A 17536-nucleotide genomic window follows, 5' to 3' on the forward strand; every position below is an offset into this window, starting at 1 on the left:
AGTCAACATTCGCGCTTTCCGACAGTTATTTCCAAGAGTTCCTTGCCCCACAGGTCATAAATAAATTCTGACAGTGCCATCTGGTGGCGTTAATAAGTATATACATTTTCCCGCCTTGCTCGAAGAACAATATTCATTCTCGATCATTATTAGAGAGACGCACAACTTTCATTTATCCTTCCAGCTGGCATGAAAGGCTCCATGTTCAACAAAAGCATCCTAATCCATCTGTCCTGTGTTAACCTGTTGCAGACAGAAAGTGCAATTCATAGAGATTGTGTTCCAGTAAAATTGTTTTTTAAAATAATTTTTATACTTTTAAAAGTGGTCAAAATATGTTCTTTAAGGACACTGATGTAGATACATTCATAGATATAAATACACCCTCTCAGATGCTTCTGCTAAATGTTTCTTGACAGTCTAACATGTGTCCTGCAAAGTAGTACGTCAACATGTCAAGGTCCAGGATCCCATGATGAAAACCTGCAGAAAACTGACTGTACGTCAACAGAGTAGGATTGCAGTCTATTTTTGCTGTGGGTTTTCCTACATAAAAGATTCATAATATCCCACTGGGTATTCAAGATGGAAAATGGCCGCAATATTTGGGACTTCTAGGAATCCTGCATGGAAAACTTGGACTTGAGCTTTATGTAAGGTGGGGGCGGAGTTGTGCGAAGTTCAGGTTGGGGTATTTGGGTTGCAAAGTTGGCTGAGTCGGAGTCGGAGGATTCTTGTTGGATTGTAGTGTATGGGAGGGGGTGCAGAATTGTGCTAAATTCAGGCTGGGGTATTTGGGTTGCAAATTTGGCTGGCTCGGAGTGGAGCGGGGTAAAAGAAGGGTAGGTAACCAGACGAAAGTTACGTCAAGATTGCCATGGCTGTAGCGGGGTGGACAGGCCTGGCCCGACAGGCAGTGACATCCGTTGGGTACACAACAAGGCGCAGCCATTCGGCCGTCAAATCTCAGTACGACGCTGTCATCATCGGTGGAGGTAAAGCTGATCTGTGTCAGCCAATCTGCAACGGTGTCGCAGAATTGTCTGCTTTCGCTGCTTTCGTTTCGCTGCTTTCTTTCTTGGGGAAACAACTTTCACGACTACTTGTAGCATTTTTGACTTGTTCTGCCGCACTCTGATCTTGAGCTATAGCCAATGAGTTTGACACGAAATGGTCGCATACACACTTTAGACTCAATTATAAAAGTCTGAAGTCGCTCGTGTTTATGCCGTTATCACCATTTGCTTTTAATAATCGTTGCACAGTTGCACAATCGCTAAGTATTAAAAAAAAAGCTGAACATTTTAGATAATTAACCTCAATTTATAATTGATTTATAGCGATCACGTGAACCTCGATTTCAATTATGTACCTTCAACATTCACTAATTGGACTCTGTCATTGCAGGACACAATGGATTGGTAGCGGTGAGTCTTCTTCATCTCTCCTCATATTCAGTGATGTCATAACCCTCTTAACCTTGCCCTCTGGGTGTTGAAGTCTTAGGCAGTTAGTTAATTACTACGTATTTCTGTGTTTGTGTGTGTGGGTGTACCTGTAGCATTGCGTGTATTTCGCTTCATCTGTGTGCATGTACACTATGGAGTTTTGCATTTGTTGGGTGTTAGTGTGTGTGCATCCGGTTCAATGTTTTATTTTGTGTGGGTGTCCAGGCAGCCTATCTGCAGAAGGGGGGGCTGAAGACAGCAGTTCTGGAGCGTAGACATGTGTTGGGAGGGGCAGCTGTGTCGGAGGAGATAATCCCAGGTGAGGAGCACTCTTCCTGGGGAAGTGTCCTGGCATGGAAGCCTCATGGCCTGGGCTTTCATATTCTCTTGGCTTCCTATCTCTGTTCAGGCCTTTTATTAACCATCTATACTGCAATTGTCCATGTACAAAGTACTGCAACAAACAGACATAAACCTGTCATTGATTTACCTTTTGCAATTATGATGTGTGTGTTTGTGTGTGTGTGTGTGTGTGTGTGTGTGTGTTTGTGTGTGTAGGATACCACTTCTCCAGGTGTTCTTACCTGCTCAGTCTGTTGAGGCCCCACATCAACAGAGACCTGGAGCTCATGGTGAATCCACAGTAAAGCCACTGCATGTTGTTGTGCTGCCAGGCTAGGCTGGGCTAGCATGTAGCATACTGCATGGTGTGCAGCTAGGCTGGGCTAGCATACAGCACACTGTATGCTGTGCTAGGCTGGGCTAGCATGTAGCACTCTGTATGCTGTGCTGCTAGGCTGGGCTAGCATGTAGCACTCTGTATGCTGTGCTGCTAGGCTGGACTAGCATGTAGCACTCTGTATGCTGTGCTGCTAGGCTGGACTAGCATGTAGCACACTGCATGGTGTAGAGCTAGGCTGGGCTAGCATGTAGCACACTGCATGGTGTGCTGCTAGGCTGGGCTAGCATGTAGCACACTGCATGCTGTGCTGCTAGGCTGGACTAGCATGTAGCACACTGCATGGTGTAGAGCTAGGCTGGGCTAGCATGTAGCACACTGCATGGTGTGCTGCTTGGCTGGGCTAGCATGTAGCATACTGCATGGTGTGCAGCTAGGCTGGGCTAGCATACAGCACACTGTATGCTGTGCTAGGCTGGGCTAGCATGTAGCACTCTGTATGCTGTGCTGCTAGGCTGGGCTAGCATGTAGCACACTGTATGCTGTGCTAGGCTGGGCTAGCATGTAGCACTCTGTATGCTGTGCTGCTAGGCTGGGCTAGCATGTAGCACTCTGTATGCTGTGCTGCTAGGCTGGACTAGCATGTAGCACACTGCATGGTGTAGAGCTAGGCTGGGCTAGCATGTAGCACACTGCATGGTGTGCTGCTTGGCTGGGCTAGCATGTAGCACACTGCATGCTGTGCTGCTAGGCTGGACTAGCATGTAGCACACTGCATGGTGTAGAGCTAGGCTGGGCTAGCATGTAGCACACTGCATGGTGTGCTGCTTGGCTGGGCTAGCATGTAGCACTCTGTATGCTGTGCTGCTAGGCTGGGCTAGCATGTAGCACACTGCATAGTGTAGAGCTAGGCTGGGCTAGCATGTAGCACTCTGTATGCTGTGCTGCTAGGCTGGGCTAGCATGTAGCACTCTGTATGCTGTGCTGGTAGGCTGGGTTAGCATGTAGCACTCTGTATGCTGTGCTGCTAGGCTGGGCTAGCATGTAGCACTCTGCATGGTGTGCTTCTAGGCCGGGCTAGCATTTAGCATACTGCATGGTGTAGAGCTAGGCTGGGTTAGCATACTGCATGCTGTGCTGCTAGGCTACAGTAGCATGTAGCATACTGCATGGTGTAGAGCCTGGCTGGGCTAGCATGTAGCATAATGCATGGTGTATAGCTAGGTTGGGCTAGCATGTAGCATACTGCATGGTGTAGAGCTAGGCTGGGTTAGCATACAGCACACTGCATGCTGTTCTGCTAGGCTACAGTAGCATACTGCATGGTGTAGAGCCTGGCTGGGTTAGCATGTAGCATACTGCATGGTGTAGAGCTAGGCTGGGTTAGCATACAGCACACTGCATGCTGTGCTGCTAGGCTACAGTAGCATACTGCATGGTGTAGAGCCTGGCTGGGTTAGCATGTAGCATACTGCATGGTGTAGAGCTAGGATGGGCTAGCATACAGAACACTGCATGCTCTGCTGCTAGGCTACAGTAGCACTATGCATGCTGTGCTGCTAGGCTGGACTAGCATGTAGCACACTGCATGATGTAGTGATAGCCTGGACTAGCGTGTAGCATGCTGTCTCTGTGCTTTGAGCTGGAGAGCTGTGTAACCAGGAGAGGATTGGTACATGGATCAAAGGTTCAGAACCTCTTCTTGTATGCAGGTGTAGGTGAATGACACATGTCTTGACGTGTAATTGTGTGTGTGTAGAAACATGGGCTGAAGGTGTATATGAGGAACCCCCATGCCTTCACCCCCATGCTGGAGGAGGGGGTGGGGGGAGCCCCCCCTCGGTCTCTGCTCCTGGGGGGAGACCTGGCCATGAACCAGAGGGAGATCAGCAAGTTCTCAGAGAAGGACGCCAAGGTACGACCCTGCCATCAGTCCCAACTCTCTCTCTCTCTGATGCTCATATTCTCTGTCTCTATTCAGCCCCTTTTACACAGCCTGTTCAAGGCAAGAATGTTGCACCTTTATACTGTCAGGGAGTCAGGTGGAATCAGGTGGCTGAGCCAGTTAGGGAATCAGGCTTGTAATCTGAAGGTTGCCAGTTCGATTTCCGGCTGTGCAAAATGATGTTGTGTCATTGGGCAAGGCACTTCACCTTACTTGCTTCGGGGGGAATGTCTCTGTACTTAATGTAAGTCGCTCTGGATAAGAGCGTCTGCTAAATGACTAAATGTAAATACCGGCTCGCAGTTCAGTATAAAAGATCCAAACATGGAATGGGGGGGCATTGTTATGCTGGCATGAAGTCGTCAGTGGAGGTAGTCACAGAGCCGAAGTGACATGTGTAGGGAGAGCCGGGACGCACACGAGATGCTGATGTCACGCCTCTGATTCCGGAAGGAAATCACACGTGTGGTGACCATATGCCGGCTTTGTTTGGTTCTCTCTCTCTCTCTCGCTCTCTCGCTCTCTCGCTCTCTCTTTCTCTCAGGCTTTCCCAGAGTTCGTGAACCACCTGGAGAAGCTGGCTGGGGCTATCCACCCCCTCCTGGATGCCCCCCCTGTGGACATCCCTGGGATCATGGGGGGGTCACTCACCAAAAGGCTGGTTGCCCTCAAGACTCTGATTCCCATGGTCAAGTGTGGTAGGGCTGGCTTCATGATTCTGACCTGCCTGTGACCACCAGAGCATGGAAATAACCGTTAGCTCTGCTGTGGCAGTTTTCAGTTTTAATCTTGTTGATCATACTGTTATTCGTTTGGACAGGTATGAAATTGGGCAAGAATATTCCAGACTTCTATGAGATTGTAACAGCGCCAATAATGAAGGTTTGTGTGTTTGAAAAACTACTCAGAGACTCAAAGACTCACAGATGGTGTAGTAACCCTCTCCTCCTCTCCCATCTCCTGGGTCAGATTCTGAATCGCTGGTTTGAGTCTGAACCTCTCAGAGCCACCCTGGCCACAGATGCTGTCATCGGAGCCATGACCAGTCCCAGCAACCCTGGCAGTGGGTAAGAACACACACACACACACACCTAGGCACACACTCGCTCACAGGTGCACACCAGGCTAGGGCGCCCTGAAGACGGGGGCACCAAATACCGAAGTGCATCCATTAATTAACCGTCCCGCACCACCAGCAGAGGGCGCCGAGGCTGGCTGGGGGGGAGTCTATCAAATGTGGGCTCCCTGGGGGAGGGGAGGGGGGGTGGGGGGGGGTAGCTGTTGAAACATCTTGCCTAGGACGGCGAAGGTACTCGCACCGGCCCTGGTATGCACACGCACCAAGGCACAAACTTGCTCACAGGTACACACACACTCACATTCGCAAGCACACACGCTCACAGATACTCACAGATAAACATGCTCGGAGGCACACACCAATACACACACAATAAGAACTGATGCATGTAGACATGTGTACAGTGCCTGTGATGCATGTGGACATGTGTACAGTGCCTGTGATGCATGTGGACATGTGGACAGTGTCTGTGATGCATGTGGACACGTGTACAGTGCCTGCCCCCTCCCCCCCAGATATGTGCTGCTGCACCATGTGATGGGAGAGCTGGAGAAGGAGAAGGGGGCGTGGGGCTACGTGGAGGGGGGCATGGGTGGGGTGTCCAAGGCAATCGCCAGCTCTGCTCGCTCCCTGGGAGCAGATGTCTTCACTGAACAGGTGAGAGCTGAACCTAGCACAGGTGTGTTGGAAGTGGATCACACCTGTTCAGGAATACTTGATGTGCAACACTTTGTGTTTCCTTTATTCGTGTGTGTGTGTGTGACATTGCTAGTTTCTCTCTGTGTTGTGGTATGTGTGTGTGTTTCTGAACGTGTGTGTGTTTCTGTACATGTGTGTGTGTTGCTGTGTGTGTTGCTGTGTGTTGCTGTGTGTGCATTTCTGTGTGTGTGCATCTGTACTTGTGTGTGTGTGTGACAGAGTGTGCAGCAAGTCCTGGTTGGGGCGGATGGCTCTGCCAGGGGGGTGGTCCTGCAGGACGGCACAGAGGTCCACAGCAAGGTGGTTCTGTCCAACGCCACACCCTACCTCACCTTCAAACACCTGGCCCCTCAGGTAACAAACACCTGTTCCCTCAGGTAACAGACACCTGGCCCCTCAGGTAACAAACACCTGGCCCCTCAGGTAACAAACACCTGGCCAGCAATGTTTTACGATGTTTATCATTTCATTGTGCTGCAGTGAATCACTGTGTATTACTGTAAATCAGCATTTCAGAGTGTCTGTGCTGTGAATTTGTGTTTCATTGTGTGTGTCTGTGCTGTGTTTCTGTGTGTGTGTGTGTGTGTAATGTGGCAGTGTTTCAGTGTGTGTGTGTGTTTTGTCTGCCCCCCAGGGGTCCCTGAGCCCAGAGTTTCTCAAAGCTGTGGACCAGATCGACTACACGTCCCCCGTCACCAAGATCAACGGTACGCTGGTGGAGCTGCTCCCAGCTCTCTGCCTCACCCTGAGGCTCTTCAGCTCTGCCTCACCCTGAGGCAGTTCAGCTCTCTGCCTCACCCTGAGGCAGTTCAGCTCTCTGCCTCACCCTGAGGCTCTTCAGCTCTGCCTCACCCTGAGGCTCTTCAGCTCTGCCTCACCCTGAGGCTCTTCAGCTATGCCTCACCCTGAGGCAGTTCTGCCTCACCCTGAGGCTCTTCAGCTCTGCCTCACCCTGAGGCAGTTCAGCTCTCTGCCTCACCCTGAGGCTCTTCAGCTATGCCTCACCCTGAGGCAGTTCTGCCTCACCCTGAGGCTCTTCAGCTATGCCTCACCCTGAGGCAGTTCTGCCTCACCCTGAGGCTCTTCAGCTCTGCCTCACCCTGAGGCAGTTCAGCTCTCTGCCTCACCCTGAGGCTCTTCAGCTATGCCTCACCCTGAGGCAGTTCTGCCTCACCCTGAGGCTCTTCAGCTCTCTGCCTCACCCTGAGGCAGCTCTGCCTCACCCTGAGATTCACGTTGATGAGCCACACTTGTAAGACTCACCTTGTGTGTGTGTGTGTGTGCAGTGGCGGTGGACAGGCTGCCTAACTTCCTGGCCGCGCCCACCCCTGATGGCAAGGCGGGCCCCCACCACCAGTGTTCCATCCATCTGAACTGTGAGAGTGTGGAGTTGCTAGAGACGGCTTACAAGGATGGCCTGGATGGACGACCCTCGTCCAGGTACACTCACTCACTCACAACTCACAACTCACTCACTCACTCACTCACAACTCACTCACTCACAACTCACTCACTACTCACTCACTCACTCACTCACTCACTCACTCACTCACAACTCACTCACTCACTCACTCACTCACTACTCACTCACTCACTACACACTCACTCACTATTCACTCACTCACTATTCACTCACTCACTGTCTCTATATTAACAACTTGTGTATGTCTCTCTGTCATCATCCTTCCTCTCTCCCCCCCCCTCTCTGGTTCTTTCCCTGTGTTCTCCCCAGGCCCATGCTGGAAATGACGATCCCCTCAGTGCTGGATCCCACTCTGGCGCCCTCTGGCTGCCATGTGGTGTCACTGTTCACCCAGTTCACCCCCTACCACCTGCAGGGGGGCCGGGACTGGACAGATCAGGACAGGGAGGCCTACGCAGACTCAGGTGAGAGGCACAGCACCAGAACATCACCAGGAAGACGCACAGCACCAGAACACCACCAGGAAGACTCACAGGAGACTTCCAGAGGACTCCCAGGATATTTGTGTTCATACCATGGTTTGGGTGAATACTCAATTTTGATTGGCTGCAAGGGTGTCCGTTATGAGGTGTTATAAAACAATTGGGTTCTATCGACTTATTTTGCTGTTTATGATTGGACGAGAGACATTCCATGAGTTGAAATATCCCAGAACAACCCAACTCTGACTTTTCACAGCTAATAATAAATCACTCCGCGATGAAAACATGTGCGTTGATACAAATAAGTAACAATAACAACGGGGACGAGTCAAAGCCTCCATTTACAATTTTGAAAGACTTTAACAAGCAAACTTGTATTTACAACAATGAGTGACTTCAATATTTATTTTAACCAATTTGAAAAAACGTTTTCTGAATGTAGTGTGTCAGTGTCACGTAACCGCGCATCTCGGGATAGTGCCTGACGTTGGGTATAGCCAGGTGAAGATGTCTTGTAGAATCTTGTTGACATCTTACAGTAAACAACTATAGAGGAAAACACATGTCACCATAAGGGGCAGAGATTCAGTCATTCATTCAAGGTCCACTCAACTGTCAATCAACTGTCACTAAGCTGTCACTCAGGTAAGAAAGATTTCCTTTTGTTTCTCCGACATGGATTATTCAATCTATATTAATAACACATACCTGGTGATCAATTACAATTTATTTGGAACATCTGGATGTGTGTTAAGATGTGGTACGACTATTATTGGTGAAATGACCCAGCTCCAAACCTCATCTCTGCAATAATAATTATTGAAGGCTGGTTTAAAGTACTTCTTCCTGCCTCTATGTATTAATGTTGATGGGTAGCCTAAATGGGTTCCATTCAGACCTTACAATTAAGTATTTTACTGTTACGTCAACAAGATTCAACAAGACTGTTTCACCTGGGGGGTGTTCCATCAACGTCGCTAACGCAAGTCGCGCTAACACAAATAAGTCTCACTTGGGTAAACGTCAACTTAGACTTAAGCCTCAAGCCGTTCCACTAACGTTTTCGTTCCACTAACAGGCAACGCTAATTCAAGCTAGACCTCAATAAGCTTAGACTCTGCAGCCCAGATCAGGCGATCGTCGAAAAGATGAGTTATGTCACAAAAAGCAAAGCGTAAAGCAGCAGAGAGGTGTTGTTTCAGCAGCGTAAATTGATTTTTGAGTTTTTTTGGAGTTGTCCCCAAAAAGGGCAATGTTGCCGCAATTAACATGGCAAGGGAGACAACTTGTCAAACCATTACGACCGTTAAAATGCGTAAATTGTAGACCTACCAAATCTACTTAACATATATATATATATATATATATATATATATATAGATATAGATATAGATATAGATATAGATATAGATATAGATATAGATATATATAGATATATGCATTTAGGCCTACTGATAATTAGCGTAATTTGATGAGCTGTCTGCAACCATTCTGACAGGCTAGCCTACGGCCGATATTCTCAACAGGAGATTGAGAATAATAGCCCAAAAAAGAACTTGGGAGCAATTGAAAATTGTAGGATAAAATTCAAAACACCGAAGAAAGCCATGCACTTGATGTGGGCTAATAATGTTTTTTGTTTTGTTATCTTGAACAAAATCAATAAATTACTTCAAAATAACTTTGCCACACGCTATTAACTGATAGGCTAAATGCTGAGCTTTAAGATAAAAGGGAAAGATAACCATGACTGAAATAGGGATTCACTGAAATGACTAGTATTGCACAGATCCAGCACTGACTTTTTAGATCAGGTGACCCAAACTGCACACTTTGTTTGGCAGAACAGTCATTTAAAATTGCTCAGCATGACTACCATTATTATATCACAAGTATTTTCAATTAACATCATCTGCCTCCACAGATCCAGAGGGGGCTTGGACAGTGATAGACTCACTTTGGGAAAGCATGCCCTACTGGGAACTTTAGGGGAGACTGTTGGGCACAGCATCTAATTGTCTTCTTTGGAAAGGGCACCATTTGGCACACTGTCATGTAGGGGCAGCATAAAGGGCACTTCATAACAGCACCCTTTTCCATTGGGAAACACCCATGGAAACAGTCTAATTTAGGCCATTATAAGGGCACCATATAGGGTACTGCATCACATGTTCTATACTATAAAGGAACTCATAAGACATTTACATTTATAGAGGGAACACTGTAATTTATTGCGTGGGGCATCCTGGGCACTCAAGCATATTTCACAATGTGAATGGCAGACAGTAGGGCACTTGGTCTCCTTTTTGCCACTCTGAGGCATTTTAGAAACACTTTCAACCATGGGGGCACCAGGCAGTCACGCCCTGAGTCTTCCAATGGGCCTGGAAACACCCATGGGGACAGTATATTGCACCTATAATATTGGGGAAGCCAGAGGAGAGGTAATATAGAGGCTTGTCAACATATAGGCTACTTTAAACAATGAAAATACTTTATACAATTGAATAAAAAGTCTCCTTGATTCTTTGTGTTTCACGATTACCTGAAAAACTGATGATAATATTCAGGTACTGCTTGGAGCAAAGTATACCCTTCACATTTCCTGGCATAGTTCAAGAACGTCCCACATGCAAAGACATAGACAGATGCAGACAGACTGAACAGTGTCAAGGCTTGGCTACAGTGGGTTTGCTTCCTTGTGTGTGATTCCAGCAGACTACATAGTCTAGGCCTACCTACATAGACTGCAGTCTACTACCCTCCTTTCTACTATTATAATCTACTCTCCTTTCTATTACTTTCTACAAAGGATGGTAGGCTGCTCTTATGTGTTCATTGCCATCCTTAAGAATTGCTTAAGTGTTATTTTATATATATATATATATATATATATATATATATATATATATATATATATATATATATATGTATATGTTTTATTTTATTTAAGAATGACAATTAAATCTATCTAGATAAACTATGCTGGGCCTGCTGAAGTAGTCCAGAGTTCCACTGGGGGTGATCGCGAGCGAGTGCATGTTGAATGGGAGTCTATTGAGCTAAACGGCTAAATTTGTCTCTTTTGCCTGATTGTCGTTGAGAAATCTCCGATTTGATAGTATTTTTTGCATGTTCAACATGGATTATAGGTCGAAAGTTGAATGAACGAGTCCTTTTGATTTCTTACAGGGTGAGTCGTTGTTGCCTATAACACTCTAGCATTCTGCTAATGAATGCCGATTGGTTAGTGAAGGACTGATACGACCAGAGCTCTTGCTTGATGGCATCCGAAGCGGAATCAGAATGTCAGAGCATTAGCAACATTAGCAACAACATTAGCAAGCCAAAACTCTTTCTAGCATATGTATTGACAGGAAGAGCCTAACCTGTTAGCTGTGTTGTCGATGCCCTGAGAGAAAAAAGTAAGTGACCAGAGCTTGCCGTAAAGCAGTAGCTCTGGTCGTACGATGTGTATGACGTCAATTACATTTACAAAAGCTTTTTAGAACAGAAAGGCGACTTTAAAAAACTCGAACAGCCAGCAGTGTGTATTTTTTTTGTTGCCTCCCCTTTCGAATTCAGAATTCAAATTACTAGACAAAAAATTGAGAAAAGTGGATTTTGAGGGGTATAGCTCCATAGACCTCCATTCATTCTGCACTCGCTCGTTAGCGCCCTCACATGGAACTTCAACCGGTTCAGAACCCGGAAGTTTCCCGAGAGTGGCAGTTCTCTTTATATTAGACATTCTCTGCTTTTAGCCTGACACGGATCAGGCTAGTCCCGATCCTTGGTTACGTAGCTCGAATTACAATAATCCACCTTAATGGAACAGAACTCTCGCTAAAGTAAGTGAGACTTGGCGAAATAAGTCTCGCTTTCCCTTAATCGACGTTGATGGAACACCCCCCTGGCTATACCCAACATTTAGATCTGTTTTGGTATTTATGCAAATTAGCACATACTTTACATTTAGTCATTTTAGTCATTTAATTAATTTGATTATGCACCGTTTGCCCATGTTAACAATGTAAAAAAAAAAAAAAAAACTTGGAATTTTTTGTTTGTCTTGATGTAAGTAATCAGCTTAGTAATTTTCATGGTAATATCTAAAGGTTAATATTTTTACCCTATTAAAATGAGAAAAAGAATGAATAGGTGTATTAATATTATTTTTCGAAACTTTCTCCTAATGGGATTCTTCTTTTTTTTTTTTTTTTTCCTTACTCAGGACATATTGAGGATATAAAATCAGTTGAGTTTGCTTCTGTTGCAATTTGTCCTACTTTAATTCATAAAATGACTAACCCTCTCACAAGGGATGACAAATATTAGTGGAGGATTGAGTGCAGTTCTTAAATGCCTTGCATTCATCTGTGGTGTTTTTACACATGCTCACTCAAGGTATAGAAGCTATTATTATTACACGGTAGGGGTGGGAATCTTTTGGTACCTCACAATTCAATTCAAATCGATTCTTGGGTCACAATTCGATTACAAATCGATTTGATAAAATTTGATTTCAATATATCCTTACATTTGATTCCAGTTTGCGGTTTAGTGTTACTTGTTTGTATTTTACTGTGATAGGCAGTTAAATGTTGCAAAAAATCCCACTGCATCAAAACTCATTATTATAAAAATAAAATAAAAATTGTGAATCGATATGAATCACTAGAAGACTGAATTGTGACTCAAATGCAAATGGATTTCCCCCCCACCCCTATCACAAAGTGACTGTCCTCTTAGTAGAAATCAGTTTCCAGTACTTTTTTGCTGATTTGTTTGTTTCTTGTGTTTTTGTTTTATCTGTCTGTGTGTCTCTAGTGTTTGGCTGGGTGGAGCAATACGCCCCTGGTTTCAAAAGCTCCATCGTGGGCAAAGACATCCTAACCCCGCCAGACCTGGAGAGAATCTTTGGACTCACTGGAGGGGTGAGTGTGTGTGTGTGTGTGTGTGTGTGTGTGCAGGAAATTGTTTAACCTGCCCGCATAATAGAATGTCTAATTGTTAGATGACATAGAGGATACAACTCTGTTGAAGGATGATCACATGATGGATAAGTCAGAGGAAACCAAACTGGAACCCATATGGGAGCAAGTGGGGGGTTCAGATGGCTGAGTGGGTAGGGAGTCGGGCTATTAATCAGAAAGTTGTTGGTTCGGTTCCTGGCCGTGCCAAATGACGTTGTGTCCTTGGGCAAGGCACTTCACCCTACTTGCTTCAGGCAGAATGTCCCTGTACTTACTGTAAGTCGCTCTGGATAAGAGCGTCTGCTAAATGACAACATTTAATTTAATTTAAAGTAAGTCGGGTGGGGGAGAGGGGTGGGGGAGAGGGGCGGGGGTGGGGGAAAGGGGCGGGTGGGGGAGAGGGGCGGGGGTGGGGGAAAGGGGCGGGTGGGGGAGAGGGGCGGGTGAGGGAGAGGGGCGGGGGTGGGGGAGGGCAGGGACAAGGATTTATCGGTGTGTCTGACAAGCCGCTTTATCTAAAATCAGACTGCTGTTGTCTGAACCAGGAAGTTGTTTGCATCCCAGAGTGTCAGCCTGAAGCCACAATCAGGGGCATTGTTACACATAAAGCTTTACTGGGGCACAGGCCCCTAGTCATATCCCTTTTTTTTCTTCCAAGCTTGCTGCGCACAATGCACTACTAGGCTATAGAAACTCCCCTTGCTTAACCCACTATACACAGTTCAGGTTTGATATCAGCTTTGGCAGGGACATCAATAGTTAATGTGAGTGTGCACATTATCTTTGCATTCATTTGAGCGCAAATACTGTTTTTGAGCTTCATGTTATATTGTTTTTATGTTTTAGTCCAAATAAGATGATCGGTAGGCCTATCATGTAGAAATTTTCTTTAGTTCTGTAATGTTTTCTTAGCCTACCTCAATTCTGACTTGTGTACCGAGTCCGACACCTGGACTTTGTGCGTGCTGCAGTGGCTATTTGGCAAGCTCAGAAGAGTGTGCTGACATGGAATTCTGCATGCATTGGTTTGTGCTTTCAGGTTAAACTGCTTTGATTTTACAAGCGTTGATTGGGATATTGTGTACATTTTTTCTGGGATTATCAATCTAAATAAATGCACTGACTAATAAAGTAAATTGTTAAAGTAAATTAAACTCAAACTTTTGATTTTACTGGGACACAGCAGATTTATAGTGAGGCACGTGCCCCAGTAGAAAAGGGTCTAACGAGGCCCCTGCCCACAGCCCAGAGTGCCCCCCTGTGTCTACCGTGCAGTCAGGAGACACTAAAGAGACGACACCATGTTAGACTGGGTCTGGACTACACTACACCATGTTAGACTGGGTCTGGACTACACTAGACCATGTTAGACTGGGTCTGGACTACACTACACCATGTTAGACTGGGTCTGGACTACACTAGACCATGTTAGACTGGGTCTGGACTACACTACACCATGTTAGACTGGGTCTGGACTACACTACACCATGTTAGACTGGGTCTGGACTACACTACACCATGTTAGACTGGGTCTGGACTACACTACACCATGTTAGACTGGGTCTGGACTACACTACACCATGTTAGACTGGGTCTGGACTACACTAGACCATGTTAGACTGGGTCTGGACTACACTACACCATGTTAGACTGGGTCTGGACTACACTAGACCATGTTAGACTGGGTCTGGACTACACTACACCATGTTAGACTGGGTCTGGACTACACTACACCATGTTAGACTGGGTCTGGACTACACTACACCATGTTAGACTGGGTCTGGACTACACTACACCATGTTAGACTGGGTCTGGACTACACTAGACCATGTTAGACTGGGTCTGGACTACACTACACCATGTTAGACTGGGTCTGGACTACACTACACCATGTTAGACTGGGTCTGGACTAGACTAGACCATGTTAGACTGGGTCTGGACTACACTACACCATGTTAGACTGGGTCTGGACTACACTACACCATGTTAGACTGGGTCTGGACTACACTACACCATGTTAGACTGGGTCTGGACTAGACTAGACCATGTTAGACTGGGTCTGGACTACACTACACCATGTTAGACTGGGTCTGGACTACACTACACCATGTTAGACTGGGTCTGGACTACACTAGACCATGTTAGACTGGGTCTGGACTACACTACACCATGTTAGACTGGGTCTGGACTACACTAGACCATGTTAGACTGGGTCTGGACTACACTACACCATGTTAGACTGGGTCTGGACTACACTACACCATGTTAGACTGGGTCTGGACTACACTAGACCATGTTAGACTGGGTCTGGACTACACTACACCATGTTAGACTGGGTCTGGACTACACTACACCATGTTAGACTGGGTCTGGACTACACTACACCATGTTAGACTGGGTCTGGACTACACTAGACCATGTTAGACTGGGTCTGGACTACACTAGACCATGTTAGACTGGGTCTGGACTACACTACACCATGTTAGACTGGGTCTGGACTACACTACACCATGTTAGACTGGGTCTGGACTACACTACACCATGTTAGACTGGGTCTGGACTAGACTACACCATGTTAGACTGGGTCTGGACTAGACTACACCATGTTAGACTGGGTCTGGACTACACTAGACCATGTTAGACTGGGTCTGGACTACACTACACCATGTTAGACTGGGTCTGGACTACACTACACCATGTTAGACTGGGTCTGGACTACACTACACCATGTTAGACTGGGTCTGGACTACACTAGACCATGTTAGACTGGGTCTGGTCTAGACTAGACCCGACTGGACTGGACCGGACCGCTGGTATTAAACAGCTGCTGACAGACAGATAAAGACAAATAGAAAGAGAGACAGAACAAGAGATATAGACAGAGAACATAATTTCTGGATAGTGAAAAAGAGTGAACTGTTAAAGGGGCTCTTGGTGTTTTCTTCATTCCAGAATATTTTCCATGGCTCCATGTCATTGGACCAGCTGTACCTGGCGCGACCTTTGCCCTCTTTCTCTGACTACCGTTCACCAATCAGAGGGCTGTATCTTTGTGGCAGTGGTTCCCACCCAGGTCAGTAATGCAGGTTTTCAGACTTCTAATAGTGTGTGTGTGTCTGTCACTCTGCATGCCAAGATTATGGTTAGCTGACCTTTGGATAGGTTCTGAGTCATATGATAAGGAAATTAGGTTGTCATGGCTTTGGAACTGTTTCTTATGTTAGACATACACAGTACATACTATGTAAAACAGTAAGAATCCATTGTTTTAATTAAATTGTGTCAAACTGTCTGTTGTTCTTGCAACTGTCTGTAGCTCAGTCACCTGACTGTGTCTGTGATTCAGTCACCTGACTGTGTCTGTGTCTCAGTCACCTGACTGTGTCTGTGGCTCAGTCACCTGACTGTGGCTCAGTCACCTGACTGTGTCTGTGTCTCAGTCACCTGACTGTGTCTGTGGCTCAGTCACCTGACTGTGTCTGTGGTTCTCGTAGGTGGTGGTGTGATGGGCTCCTCAGGATGGAACGCTGCGCAAACTGTCATGGCCGACCTGCGACGTGGCTGAAACCCTGAACTTTGGAGAGAGGCAGGGAAGGTGGAGAGAAAGGGAAAGGGAGGGTGGACAGAGAAAGGAAGGGAGGAGAGAGAGAGAGAGAGAGAGAGAGAGAGAGAGAGAGAGAGAGAGAGAGAGAGAGAGAGAGAGAGAGAGAGAGAGAGAGAGAGAGAGAGAGAGAGAGAGAGAGAGAGAGAGAGAGAGAGAGAGAGAGAGAGAGAGAGAGAGAGAGATGGGGGGAGGTGGAGGGTGGAGAGAGAGAGAAAGGAAGAGAGGGGGAGAATACAATGAGGTGGAAAGAATAAAGGATAAAGACAGAAAGCAATTGTTTTTATTTGCATATTGTTGCCGGAAAGAAAACCAGCCACGTTTAAGTGAATGTGACATTCATACTAAAACAAGTTTTGTGAGAGTGATCAGATATGGACCTGCGTATCTCTGGTCTACCTGTCTGTCTCCTTGCCTGTGTGTCTGTCTACCTGTCTGTCTCCCTGCCTGTGTGTCTGTCTACCTGTCTGTCTCCCTGCCTGTGTGTCTGTATACCTGTCTGTCTCCCTGCCTGTGTGTCTCTGGTCTGCCTGTCTGTCTCCCTGCCTGTGTGTCTGTATACCTGTCTGTCTCCCTGCCTGTGTGTCTCTGGTCTGCCCATCCTGTCTCCCTGCCTGTGTGTCTGTCTGCCCATCCTGTCTCCCTGCCTGTGTGTCTGTCTACCTGGCTGTCTCCCTGCCTGTGTGTCTGTCTACCTGTGTGTCTATCTGGCTGTCTGGCTGTGTGTCTGTCTGGCTGTGCGTCTGTCTGTTTGTCTCCCTGTCTGTCTCCCTGTCTGTCTGTCTGTCTGTCTGTCTGTCTGTCTGTCTGTCTGTCTGTCTGCTTGCCTGTCTATCCTCAGGACACTGCATATCTACCAATATGTTAGGGGCAGGGTAACCTGGGGTAACCTGCACATCTGTGGCCTGGTGACAAGCACAAATACAACAGATGTATTCACACTACATACACATGATAGACAAAGAAAAATTAAGTATTCTTTTTTTACGTATTTGAATGAACAAACATCTTACGAATTAAATATATGCCTTTAAAAAAAACTGCTAGACACTCCAATGTTTAAACTTTAGAATTATACTCATAAACATTCCTAAAAACAATGTTTTCATGTTGAAATGAATGAATCATGTTCCAGCCAGGACCAGATGTTCAGTGTTCTCATTCTACAAGGCTCTTGAAGTTGCTTCATTAAAACCGTGCCCAAA

At 46.4% G+C, this 17536-nt stretch overlaps 1 protein-coding gene across 1 annotated transcript; it reads left to right on the plus strand.

Annotated features, from left to right (window-relative positions):
- The first annotated feature begins 145 nt into the window (after positions 1-145).
- On the plus strand, positions 146-17536 carry pyroxd2 (pyridine nucleotide-disulphide oxidoreductase domain 2). Its single transcript, XM_084709851.1, has 16 exons — positions 146-995; positions 1408-1427; positions 1674-1767; positions 2007-2080; positions 3887-4042; positions 4617-4770; positions 4893-4954; positions 5042-5139; positions 5666-5807; positions 6069-6203; positions 6484-6556; positions 7136-7289; positions 7582-7736; positions 12585-12691; positions 15683-15803; positions 16225-17536. The coding sequence occupies exons 1-16, from the start codon at positions 878-880 to the stop codon at positions 16293-16295; spliced, it is 1734 nt and encodes a 577-aa protein (XP_084565977.1). The 5' UTR covers positions 146-877; the 3' UTR covers positions 16296-17536.

Source organism: Hypomesus nipponensis, chromosome 11 (assembly GCF_054491055.1).
Source record: "Hypomesus nipponensis isolate SF chromosome 11, ASM5449105v1, whole genome shotgun sequence".
Classification (NCBI taxonomy): Eukaryota; Metazoa; Chordata; class Actinopteri; order Osmeriformes; family Osmeridae; genus Hypomesus; species Hypomesus nipponensis.

Coding starts and splice junctions, on each gene's coding strand:
- pyroxd2 (XM_084709851.1), top strand. CDS start 878: ATGGCTGTAGCGGGGTGGACAGGCCTGGCCCGACAGGCAGTGACATCC. Junction 6,204..6,483: donor TCAAACACCTGGCCCCTCAG/GTAACAAACACC, acceptor TCTGCCCCCCAG/GGGTCCCTGAGCCCAGAGTT. Junction 7,290..7,581: donor GATGGACGACCCTCGTCCAG/GTACACTCACTC, acceptor TGTTCTCCCCAG/GCCCATGCTGGAAATGACGA.